The sequence below is a fragment of the Trichomonas vaginalis genome, chromosome IV (assembly GCF_026262505.1).
Source record: "Trichomonas vaginalis G3 chromosome IV, whole genome shotgun sequence".
NCBI lineage: Eukaryota > Parabasalia > Trichomonadida > Trichomonadidae > Trichomonas > Trichomonas vaginalis.
Genome location: NC_067206.1, coordinates 16,581,520 through 16,594,539, shown reverse-complemented (window position 1 = coordinate 16,594,539; position 13,020 = coordinate 16,581,520). Strand labels below are relative to the sequence as shown.

The window sequence follows — 13,020 nt, the reverse complement described above, 5'->3', positions numbered from 1 at the left end:
CCAAAATGCAAACATTCTCATTTAAATCAATTATAAATCATCTTTATAATTTCAAAAAAAAATAGCTTTCATTTTTTCCTATGAATTTTGTATTTTTGTTCAAGATTTTTATTTTTTTCAATTTTTTTTTAAATCCCTTCAAGAATTTGAGCAGAAATAAATGTATTAACATAATCCACTAGATTGTATTACTTGGATTTTATTATTTTGAAATCATACACATATATTTTTGTTTCAATTCTAATTCGTATCTTATAAATATAACTATTTCTAATAGAATATTGTGCCAAAATACGTTCTTCATGTTGCATGTTTCAATGATGGGCGACAATACTATGAGGATAATCAAAATTCATCTCAATCGTTTCTTCAAAGATATGAATAGTGATGTTTTTCACTGTTGTGAATACACATCAAACTACATAAACTCTCACTAAGGTGTGTTGTCCCAAAACATTCATGGTATCTAATGACACTAAAAGAATATTTTCTAAAAAGCTATGTAATATTCAAAATTTAAACAGTAAATACATTTTATATCTCAAAGACATATATTTACTGAGCAGGACATTGAATATAATTTTTAATAATAATAACTTTCATGCAATAGTTGGCACATCAAATATACATCCACAATATAGTAAATATCCATTGCCAAAATTAAAAATTATTGGTAAAATTTAAAAATACTGACTTAATATGAGGTATTTTAAACAGCTCTAAGTGATTATCTATTGAAATCCAGCTTTAATGATTATCAGATAAGTATTTTAAAGATCAAGATAAATATATGTTATTGTTTGTTTTTCACATTTTGGAGAAAAAACCCAAAGTTAATTCGAAATTAAAATATAACTCATTCTTTTGACAAAGGACTCTTGCAATCATATAGGCATATTCAAAAAGTAAATTATGTGCCAGAAAATCAGTATGTTACAATCCAAAATTTCAAATCTCAAAAACTGTTAATCAAATCTCCTTGAAATGTCGCACGAATATAAGCACATCTTATATTTGTCCATACTATCTTGCATCTTAACCACATCGAAATCGGGCTGTTCTACCATGATTTCTTATGTGTTCAATCAAAATTTAGAAGATTCAGTCAAAAATAATCGGACAAGACGATAAAACGGAATCAAATTTCTAGAAATGCTGTTTTCCTTTTTTTCAAGGCTAGCGCATTCAATAGATGGAAACCTAACTGGACCATCCGTTTCGAAATTCAATTTTACAAAGATTACATATAAAAACAGCACAGTTTTCACTTCTGGAAATATTAATATCGGAAAATGTAATCCAATATCAGAAACTCTTGGACCAAATGGTACTTGCATCTGTAACCAAAATTATTTCCATGATGAGCCAATGTCAGAACGTGGCTGTTGGATTTGTCATCCACATTGCTCTGCAAACATGATTTGCGATTATCCTGGAGTTTGCAAATGCAAAAAAGGATTTTATTTCATTGGAATTTTGCAAGGCTGTGCACGTGCTATCCCTTATGTTGAAAGTTATTTCCCTCCATCTGGTCCAATTTCAACAAGTATTAACATTTCGCTTAAATCTTTGGCTAAGTTTACATTATCCGATATATCTTGCAAGTTTAACAATACAATTTCGCCCGGAATTGTATTGACCCAGAATCTTGTTCAATGCAAAGTTCCAAAGTTTAAGATTACTTCTAAGAAAGAATTAGTACAAATATATCTTTCTTACGACAACGCTACATGGTCAAAACAAGATTTTCAATTCCAGATCATAAGTACACACAAAGAAATTAATCTCACAGCATTCTACATAATTGCAGCTGTAATTATTATTGTTGCTGCATTTATTTCAATGAAATATTTCAATTTTCCAAAATTTGGTGGAAACAAGGGATCTGGTGATGACCAGCCATTGTTGCATTCAAATGAAAACTACTAATATATTATTTTTTGTTTTTATTATAATGTTGTCGGTTATAACAATAAAAAAAATTTATTTATAAGATAATTCCTAAAATTTTCTTAAAGGATCCTTCTTATATTATAGAAGGAAACCTTTTATATATATGCAGAATTGGAAAAATGCATGAAAGGTTTACATCGAAAGTAAAATACTTGATTAAGTTTCTTAGGAAACGAGGCCAGTATGCAACTAAACTTTTAGTTGAACAATGTCCCCTATTTACCTAGAAATGAGGTTATATTAGCATAAACTCTTTCGGAAACTTCTTAAAGGATACCTGAAAAAGGCCTCTGTTACTATTCCTCTATAAACTATAATTAATGAGGGGGTTGAGTATACTAACACCCTCTATTTTTCGAAAAATTTTTTCTTATGTTCAAACTATAAATAATATTTTTGTTTAAAGTCCTAACTTTTATAAGCATATCAATAAAAATATCAAAACTATTAAAAGAATTAATTAGAATTAAATCAATTCCTTTTCGCCGAGGATTGGCTCGTTAAGAGTGGTAGATTGATCGTCCTTTCTCTTCTTAACTGAGAGAATAACAACCACGAAAATAATTGCAATGATTATGACTGCTCCAACAGCGATTAATGAGATATACATTGTCTGGTGCTTTGCCCATCCGCTCTTCTGGTCATCTGGTTTAGGAGTCATTGTAGCATCTGGAGTTTGTGCGTTTGCAGATGGAGAAGGTGTATCTATTATTTTAGTTGTCGTTGTTGTTGTTGCTGTCTCTGTTGGTGCTGGTGTGTCTGGTTTTGGAGGTTCTTGTGTTGGATTTGGCGTTTTTGGCTGTCTTGTTTTAGTTGCAGGCCATGTTGGTGATTCTGTTGGCCATTTCTTTTTAGGTGGTGCTGTTTTATCCCAAGATGGTGATGGAGTCCATCTCCATGGAGTTGGCGTATCACCCCAATCCTGGGCAGCACCAGCAAATGTTGTTAAAAACAAAGCAATCATTGCTGATACTGAAAACCGTGAAAAAGTGACATCCATTTTTCAAATATCCTGTATATTCGAAAATATATATGGAAATTTAGTGTTGTTTTATTTTTCGAATTTGTCAAATCGAAATCTCAAATGTCAAAATGTCAAAAGAAATGTGACAAGATAAGCTAGGATAATAAAAATCAGAATAAATTTGAAATATTGAAATAACATGAAACAAAGAATTAATATCACTCATTTACAACATGCTTCAAAATTGATCAGATTTGTGGAATAATACTGGCGTGCTGCACCCATAAATGCTCATGCCATTCTAATGATATATCTTTAACTGAGGTTTGTTAGTGATGATTCTGTTTCAAACAATTGAAAGATCTCAATGATATAAAAGGATTTTTTTATCCATAGAACAAAACGATAAAGATCTCATAGAGATTAAAAGGAAAATAACAGTTATATTGATATTTTCTAACATTTGAAAAACATAAATAGCGATGCAATGAAGAAGAAACTTCAGTATTGATTCATTCATTATCTGTATCCATAAGATAAATGATAATTTGAAAGTCAAAAATAAGTACTAATCGAAGTTGTTCGTAGAGTTCGGCTGCAGAATTATGCGTATCATTGATTTCGCTGATTCATTTCGCTCTTGATTCATCAGTTATTGTTCCAATCGATTGCGATGATTTTTTCTCCTTCAACAGATTTGAAATTCAAAGTCCTTTCGACATTGTAGTAGTTTTCCTGTTGGCTCAATGAATTCCCCTTGATCACCAGGAACTGGTTTGTTTTCGTCTGTTTCTTGTTTATATTCTTCGGGTCTATCTGGAATTTCTTTGGTTTCTTTTGTTCCATCTTCATCTATTTGTCCTCCTTCGTCTTCTTCTAAGATCTCATTCTGTACAATTTCAAGTTGTTTCTCGATATCTTCCATTTACTTTTCTTGTATTTTCTCTTCGTCTTTCGTTTCTTCTCCCTTTTCGTTTGCTTTGTATTCTCCTTTTCCACATCCTTCGATATCTTCTTGTTCATTGTTGTCTTATTCTTCAGCATTTTCCTTCGAACAAATCAGGTTCTTATTTGATGTCAGGAGGTCTTTCTTCAACAATTTTCATGTCGGCTTCTTCTCCTTCTGGATTTCATATAAACATTCTGTCATCCTCGCTTGGAATTTCCATCTTCTCTGGCTCTTCATCCAATTGAGCTGTGTCAGATTCGAATCGCCTTCTTGTTCGCTTTTAAATTTCATCACTTGAGTTGTCACCTAAACCAACTCCATCTTGGCCTCCTTTTTGTTGTGGTTTGTCGTTTTTGTTGTTTTCATCTGATTCACCAATCCCATCTAACATTGCGATCAAAATTTGTTTCGTTATTAAAACAACGAATCTGCAGGGTCCTAAGTGTGCACCAAGCATTTATCAGCAAATTGTTGCTGCGACTGCTTGAATCTATCGTAAGACTGTAACAAAGAAATTGATCGGTCAATGAACTGGAGAATTGAGATATGGACGTAATTGTTTTCAAGAATTCTTTGAATTGATTTAAGACTTTGAAATTGAATGCTTGGCAAATCCATATCCTGCACATCGAAATGCATTTGCAGAAAAATATTGTGGCAGTTCTTTCAAGTCATATTCAACAATTTTTATTAAAAAAAAATATCGAAAATTGTCAGAAAGTCAAACAGTTCAATAGAAAAGTGTAAGATATAGTCTACCCTCAATGCAGGAGAATTGATCGATCAAAATATAATGGAAAATTAAAAAAAAAGTATTAATTATCGAAATCTTAAGATATATATATAATCATGATTTATTTCATTGTCTGAACGAGCCATTTAAGTCCGTCGTCAAGACCGTCTCCCTTAATGGCTGAGCAACCTTGAATTTGCCACTGACGGTCGCGGATGTTGTGAAGTTCAAGAGAAATTGTGATCTGATCTGGTGGAAGAGCTGATGCAAGATCTTGCTTGTTTGCAAAGATAAGAACTGGAACACCTTTAAGGTTCTCGTTTGAAAGAAGTGATGTAAGCTCTGTGCCTGTCTCCTCAAGACGAGCTTCGTCGCAGGAGTCAACAACCCAGACAAGAGCATCACTGTTCTCGTAGTAGTTATCCCAGTACTGACGGATGGCTTTCTGACCACCAATGTCCCAAACATTGAATTTGAAGCCTTCGGATTGAATCGTTTTGACGTTGAAACCGCGTGTTGGTGATGTTGACGTTGGATCTTCGTTGCAAAGATTGCGGAGGATGGTTGTCTTGCCTGCATTGTCAAGACCAAGAAGAAGAATACGGCTCTCGTTTGCAGAGCGGCGCATCTGCTGAAGAAGGCGAAGAAGACCCATTCTGTTGAAAAATAAATAACGCACAAACAGACCTTTTCAATTGTAATGAAGATAGAGAAGAGATTTTACTTACTGATTTGCTGATTTACAAATTGCTATACCACTTTAAAGAATTTTTCTCTAAAGAACATTCATCAATTGCTTTTTCTAAAATCGACGATTCTTCTTTCTTTATCTTTGACTTATGAAAGATTCTTCATCAAAACAAAATAGACAATAGAATCTATCACATCATGAACAAACACAATAAAACAATATTCTTTCATTTCCTTAAATATGCATATAAATTTGTGCAATATATGACCAAAGCATACAAAATTCTTATATATCACTAAATGCAACTAATTTTTGTTTTTTTCCAGCTCTCATAGTAGTAGATGAGTGCGGGTTGTGTGACTTTTTTTGTTACATCTATATATAGACGATGCATTAAAATATATTTATTTATAAATCATTAAATTACAATTTTAAAATAATTTAAATATTTTTTTTATTTTATCTTTTATAAAAAGAACTATATATAGATGATGTCAGATATTCCGCGATTAATTAAACATTGTTTAAATCCTGAATGGGTTAAACTTCAATTTAAAAATGAAGATTGTGAATTATTAAATGAATATGAAAGCCAAAATAAGCTAATGAGGTATAAATATAATGATAAAGAATATTTAATTTCATGGAATCAATGGAGTCATAATCAAAGACCTCATAAACGAGAAGAAGAAATTGAAAATAATGAAATGGAAATCATTGATGACATTAAAGAGGATGGAATTCCTAAATTTTGTAGAAAAACCTTTAGAACTAAGTTAGGAGCATATAAACGTAGAGTATTAAATCCTGAATATCTTAAACATCAATTTAAAAAGGAAGACTGTGAATTATTAAACGCTAATGAATATGAAAATGCTAAATCAAAACTGAGATATAAATATATTGGAAGTGATGAAAGGTGTAAAGATAAAGATAAAGTTTATACAGTTTCATATAATAACTGGCACACGTTAGGGATAAGAAAACATTTAGGAGATTATGGAAAGTTCTGAATTCTTCAAATCTAGTATGTATGAGAGAGTAAAAGAAATCAGATATAATTATCATTCATGAATGAAAAATAAACTACCATAATGAAATAAAAAAAATAAAAAAATAAACTTTAAAAATTCATGTCTTACATTTTTTGAATAATTTATTTTTTTAATTCGTATGAAAATGAGTGTCAAGACTAACGACGTTAAAAAATTGGGATTCACAAACGAGGAAATAAAGGATATATTAGAGGAGGCGAGTTATGAAGTTAATAAATATTATTTAAGAAATTGTCAAAAATTCGCGGAGTTATTAAATGATTTAGATTATGATGGAAAAATGAATAAAGATGATGTTATAAATTTCTTATATCCCACATCTGAAGAAGAAAAACCTAAAGAACCTGATGTTTTCCCTGAATATTATGAAGAACGGATTAAAGATGATGAATATGATGAAATTGAAAGACTGGAAAAAATAAGAGATGAAATAGATGAAAAAATTAAGGAATTAAGAGAAGTTGAAAAATATAATGAGAATGAAGTAGAGGGTTTAATGAATATCCCAGCTTCAGAATCAGAAGTTCAAAAATCTCATGAAGAAAGATATAAAAATTACTTTTTGGAATCTACTAAAAATTTATTAGATGGTGAAATAGATGAAACACTTTCAGAAGAAGGCACAAAATTTATTCATAAACATAAGTTACAATTTATTGACGATGGAGATTATCCATGTATATTACTTTCACCTCCTCTTGATTCTGAAAAATTCAAAAAAGCACTGAAAAATGTAACATATGCAACAAATACGATTAAGAAAGAAGACCATGATATTTACACAAATTATTATTTAAATAAATGTACAGGTGTTGATAAAGTTTTTGATTTGTTAGATAAAATATCAAAAGAAACAATTGGTACATATAAAATTTTATGCGATTGTGGTTTCATTATTGAAGATACTAATAATGTTTCATATGAAAGAACAGCACCGAAGGAAGACGAAGTTGAAAGGTCTATACCATTCGTTATTAAGAATATAAAAGATATGAAAACTTATAAACATTATATTTATTCATTTATTTCAGAAAAAATGGAAGCAACCCATAAAACATCATCTCATCATTTTATAGCTATTCATACATTCCTTTTCAAAGTTGTGAAATTAAATAAGACAGGAATTAGATTTAATGTATCAGGGTACGCATTCTTGAGTAAATTAAAATGTATTCGTCACGTCGCAGATGATAAAAATTTATGTGTTCTTAATTCATTTTATGGACTTTAGCCCTGGACTTTAAAAAAATAAACTTTATTTTTATTTATTTTTTAATTTTTTATTCTTACATAAATGAACAAAAACGGAACAGCTAAAATGAATGATAATCAAATAAGAGCCGAAGGTAGAAGGTTATTTAAACGCTTCTATAACATTCCTGATGGTGTTAATCCTAAAACTCGTAGAAGTTATTTAAATGAAGCCATAGATGCATATGAAGGATTTGACATTTCATCAGAAAGTGAGAGGTTAGCAAGAATGTTAAACGTTAATATTGATTTTTATTATTGTGACCCTCAACCAGAAGACGTAGACATAAATAAGGTAGACTTTCCATTAGTGGAATCAATAATGATAGATCCAGAATTTGAAACAGTAAATATTTTATTAACACAGAGTCCATGTGGAAAACTTCACGCTGACAGAATTACAGACGTTGAAGCACTCACAGGATATAAAGTTTGCCCCTTTTGCAAAGAAGAAGTATATTCTATCCGTGATGACCCAGAAAGGAAAAACCAAAGAAGATTTTTAAACATTGTGAGAAATGTAAAAAAATAATGGAAGATTAATTCAAGACGTTCAATTGCAAAACACACAACAACCATATGCACCACATATCACGAAACAGAAGATATATCAATGGCTATTAGCTCACAATTTGCAGGAATATTATAAACCAACAAGATATTATATTACTTTTGACTTCGAAACATTAGAGACTAAAGAAGAACTTCAACTTTCTGAATGTGCAACTTTGAACGCTTACTTAAAACCATTTATGGTATCATCAACTGTCAAAATAAAGCCGCAAACGGACTCTTTGAGTCCTGAAGGTCTTTCAGACCGAAGCGGCGAGGTCGTAGACCGTGATAAAACATTTACGAGGAATTTTTGCTTAACATCAAGTGATTCGTTCATCTCTGATTGGATTGAATTTTTATTTTCAACCTGTTCATTAGTTGCTAAATCAAATATTGAACAATATGAAGAATTAATGAAGCCGCAAACGGACCAAACGGCGGGGACTTTGTCCCATACATTAAATGAAAAACAGAAGGAAGCATTTAAAGAACTTCTAGATGAGGAATTCAATAAAGTGAATATCATAGGTTTTAATTCGGGAAAGTTTGATTTAAATTTAATTCTTCGTGATTTAAACACTGCAAAATGGAAAATAAAATCAATGCTGGGTTCTTCTTCTCAATTTAAGCAAATCATTGTAAAGAAAACAAACTGTCCATATGAATTAAGATTTATTGACATCAGAAATTATATAGCGGGTGGAACATTAGACCAATTCACTCAAGATTTCGGAAACAATAAATCACGTGTTAAATCCTTTTTCCCTTATCAATTCATCACATGGGAGAATTACGAAGATGAATTATATAAAGTGGAACCATTCACTCAAGATTCATTTTATTCAGCATTAACTCAAGAAACAATATCCGATTCAGATTATCAAATATATCTCAATGATGCTAAAAATTTTGAGAATAGATTAGAATATTTTATTCATTATTGCAATAAAGACGTTGAAATTATGATTGACCCAATTGATAAAATTATTGAAGAAACATTTGTTTATAAAATTGACATGCTTCATAATCTTTCTTTATCATCGAATGCATCAATGATTCGTTACGCGTTAGCATATAAGAACTTCAATCCTAACGAAACATATCCAGAAGAAGAAAATGTGGAATCAAGTTTTGAATTAACAAAAAAGTATTGGAAATATAAAATTGATTCATATAAGAAACAAGATGAAAAAGCAGAAAGGGATACTAAAAACAATGTTTCAATGGATGACTATCAATACTATCACGATTTAATCCTTTCATCTAAATGCAAAATGTGTGGTAAAGCGTTTACATATGCTAATAAACCAACATTAGATAGAATCGATAATGAAAAACCACATACCAAAGAAAATTGTCAGTTAATGTGTTGTTATTGCAATGTCGTAAAATCAAATAAAGATGAAGATGTTCAACGTTTAAGAATCAATTTAAGAAATTATACATTAAAAAATAATTTACCAATGACTCTAGATTCAGTTGAAGCTTATCACATCCTCCGTAATGGAATTACTGGTGGTTTATCAAATGTTCAACATAGAGTAAATCTTAAAGGAATCACGCACATTAATAAACTTTCATATAATCCAGAAACTAAAACTGTATCAAATGAGGACACTTCCAACATTATGACTCATTTCGTTGGTGTTGACTTTAATTCATTATATCCTTCATCATTTTCATCTAATCCTCATGATTTCATTCAATATACTGACCATAAAATGTATATGCCGGGAAGATTGAATGGTGTTATCATTTGTGATACAGCAACAAAGAAAGCAAAAGCACTGGGAATAATTAAGAAGAAAAATACTTTATTCGTGGCTGAAGTAAAGGGTCACATTGATGAAAAATACATTAATGATTACATAAACTTTTTACCGATAATAAGAAACTTAGATATTATCACAGATGAAAAAACAATTGGCAGTTTTATGTATAATTACATGAAATCAAACAATCTACCAGTTGACCAGAAACAGAGAAAATTAACTCAGTTAGCATCAACACACAACCAATATCAACCATTTTCTTCTTATTATCTTTGGTATCTAATAGACAGATTTCATTTTATCATTGATGACATTCAATCAATTTTAACATTTACGAAAAATACTTGTTTTAATGAATTTGCGAACGAATTTATGAACGAAAGACAAAAGGCTGAATTAGAAGGAAATAAAGGAAAAAGTTTATTTTGCAAGATTTCACTTAATGGATCATATGGTTACGATGCAATGAATACACAAAATTACGCAAAGACTAAAATAATGAATGCACAGAAGGCACGCGTTGCATGTATGTCAAATAAGTTTAAAAACATAAGAGAAATAGGAGAGATACGTATCAAGTGATGCTTAAAGATAGATTTTATAGATGTGATACATGTTTACAAGAGGCATTCTTCACTTTAGATAACGCAAAATACTGGTATTTGGTTTTCATTTATGATTTTATGTATAAATGCATGGATGTTAATCGTTTTCATTTCATTGAAGGTGATACCGATTCATCTTATTGGGCAATCGCTGGCGACCCAAATCTTCCTAACACTCAAGCATTTCAAGCAATTGTAACCGATAAAAAATTTTATGATAAAAACATTTACAAATTCGCACCTTTTGATTTCTTCTGTTTTAATGAGAAATTTAAACCTAAATTAAAGAATAAAGCTGAAGAAAAAGCACATGAGAAGAAGTTATTGGGTTTAGCAATTGAGAAACAAGGTGATAACATGGTTGCTTTATGTCCTAAGTGTTATACTTCATTCAACGGTTCAATTGATGGAAGTGATTTTAAAAAGATTGCACAAAAAATGAAAGGAGTTAGTTTACGACAAAATAAACAATTAACACCTAAAAATTATTTGGATATAATAAATGATAAAGTGATATTTGATGGTCAGAATATTAATTTACAACTTAAAAACGGGTCAATGACTCGCTTAACAATCGGTAAGACTGCATTAACAGGAGCACACACTAAGGCTGTATGTTGTGAAAATGGATGTTGTATGCCATTTATTTAATAAAATGCCACAGAAGAGACAAAAGGAACCGTTAATGATGGTTTTGATACTATGATTCAAAGAGGCGGGCACCCTTAAAACATTTATTTTATTTTTATATAAATGAATAGCGTAGATTTAAAAAATTTAATTGATGATTTAGTACTTAATCAAAATTTTCTTGATTATTATGATTTAAAAGCATATCTCCAAAAACATGATAACAATATAACGGGTGATGATATGGATTATTATTATTCGTATTATAAAAATGAAGTTTTGAAATATCATGATAAAATAATTTCTAAAATTAAAGACAAAATTAAAAATAATGAATATTCAAAGGGAAAAAGTAAATCACAACTTAAACAATTGAAAGATTTCAAAAATAAAGTATTAACAGAAGAAGATATTGATGAATTATATAAATTATATAAATTATATAATCCTGAGCCGCAAAAACCAAAGGAACAAAAACAAAAGGTGCAAAACGCCCAGGTCCTTCAGACCATAAATGAAGCACAAGCTTTAATTTATGATTCATTAGTTAAACCATATTCAGCCCGACTTTTAAATGAAGATCAACTTTTGGAATTCATCCTTCAACATAAACTCGAAGCGGGAAAGTATATCAAACCTTTATATACAGCATATTTAAAACAAATGAATAGAATACATCCAGAATTAATGAAGGAAGGAAGGAATCCAAAATCATCATCCAAAATCAAAGCAGATAAAATTAAACCACTGCAACACCAAAACCTCCAACGACAGTACCTACCACCTCCTCCTTCAGTTAATCCTTCATCATTCACTTTATTATATCCATTTCAAACATTAAAGAAGCAAAAAGATTTTAAAAAGGATTTCAAAATATTAAATAAACCAATTGACCCAAAAATTCAACCGTTAAAGGAAAAATTTAGTCGCCCTTCATTTGCACCATATCCATATTCACATCGAACGGTAAAATATAATTTTTTAATACGGTTGAGGTGTTGGATTTGGTTGCCAACTAGACTGTGGTGCAGGTTCAGGCTGTTGTATAACAGGACTTGCTCTTCTGGTTCGGGGTCTTTAGGTATAATACCAACAAACTGACCTACCCTTTTACCAATATTTTGACTCCGTTCCAAATTCCTCTTCCTACGGTTTTTATTCCATTCCATATACCTCTTCAACTCTTCTGAAGAAGTTTCCTATCTTACTGAAGAAACCCATTTTACTATATGTAAAAATCTAATGTCCGCCTAGTCTCTTACGTTTCCTGTTGAGTTCATAGCATTCTTTAACTGGAGCTCATACATTCTGTTTCTCCTCTGGTAGAAAAACATATTCTGGGTCACTCCTGTGTTCGCGTCATCTGCATAAAGTTGTTTATATCCCACTTCAGGTTTGTATAAAACTCTTTCCATCTCATATTTGCATACCATGGTGGCAAACCTAACGCAGCGTCATTTGACATGGCAGTTTGCATTTGTACATCTGTTGGCATTGACCAAGTTTGCCATTGCAGTTTGTATTCTAACTTCATTTGGAATATTCTCTGGGTTTGGTTGTCCAGGTTGCTGTGCATTCGCTAAGTTCTGTGCGTCCATTTAATATTAATAAAATATCTCTTACGAGTACATATACTGAACATTTGCAGGCATTGGTTCATCTTCATATTCTCTGTACTTTCTGCCACGTCAAATAAATAAATGACACAATGGAAAAAACCTAAAACAAGTAGTCCTATTTCAAACCACATTTACTTACTAATAAAATTTCTTTGTTATGACACTTTCTCCAGTTTATAGGACCTCTCTCATATTCTATCTTGTCATAATATAAATTCATAGTCATGTATGTCCTCTAAACCA

At 30.8% G+C, this 13,020-nt stretch overlaps 5 protein-coding genes and 1 pseudogene across 6 annotated transcripts, besides 1 other annotated feature; 3 read left to right on the top strand and 3 right to left on the bottom strand.

The window, feature by feature from the left end:
• Window positions 1-1,139: 1,139 nt before the first annotated feature.
• On the top strand, window positions 1,140-2,160 carry TVAGG3_0106730 (immunoglobulins domain-containing protein; the record flags this gene model as incomplete). The annotated part of the gene is made up of 1 exon (XM_051222989.1): window positions 1,369-1,929. The coding sequence occupies one exon, from the start codon at window positions 1,369-1,371 to the stop codon at window positions 1,927-1,929; it is 561 nt and encodes a 186-aa protein (XP_051107975.1).
• Window positions 2,161-2,359: 199 nt separating this feature from the next.
• Window positions 2,360-2,953, bottom strand: TVAGG3_0106720 (uncharacterized protein; the record flags this gene model as incomplete). Its single annotated transcript, XM_001307866.2, has 1 exon — window positions 2,420-2,953. One exon carries the CDS (start codon window positions 2,951-2,953, stop codon window positions 2,420-2,422), a length of 534 nt encoding a protein of 177 aa, XP_001307867.1.
• Window positions 2,954-3,605: 652 nt separating this feature from the next.
• On the bottom strand, window positions 3,606-3,842 carry TVAGG3_0106710 (nuclear chaperone required for maturation and nuclear export of pre-60s ribosome subunits; the record flags this gene model as incomplete). The annotated part of the gene is made up of 1 exon (XM_051222988.1): window positions 3,606-3,842. The coding sequence occupies one exon, from the start codon at window positions 3,840-3,842 to the stop codon at window positions 3,606-3,608; it is 237 nt and encodes a 78-aa protein (XP_051107974.1).
• Window positions 3,843-4,700: 858 nt separating this feature from the next.
• On the bottom strand, window positions 4,701-5,265 carry TVAGG3_0106700 (GTP binding; the record flags this gene model as incomplete). The annotated part of the gene is made up of 1 exon (XM_001307864.2): window positions 4,721-5,254. One exon carries the CDS (start codon window positions 5,252-5,254, stop codon window positions 4,721-4,723), a length of 534 nt encoding a protein of 177 aa, XP_001307865.1.
• Window positions 5,266-6,501: 1,236 nt separating this feature from the next.
• Window positions 6,502-13,020: part of a mobile genetic element that runs on past the window's edge.
• On the top strand, window positions 7,640-10,565 carry TVAGG3_0106680 (annotated as a pseudogene). Its single transcript has one exon. A coding segment is annotated over exon 1 (2,926 nt).
• On the top strand, window positions 10,607-11,179 carry TVAGG3_0106670 (uncharacterized protein; the record flags this gene model as incomplete). Its single annotated transcript, XM_051222987.1, has 1 exon — window positions 10,607-11,179. The coding sequence occupies one exon, from the start codon at window positions 10,607-10,609 to the stop codon at window positions 11,177-11,179; it is 573 nt and encodes a 190-aa protein (XP_051107973.1).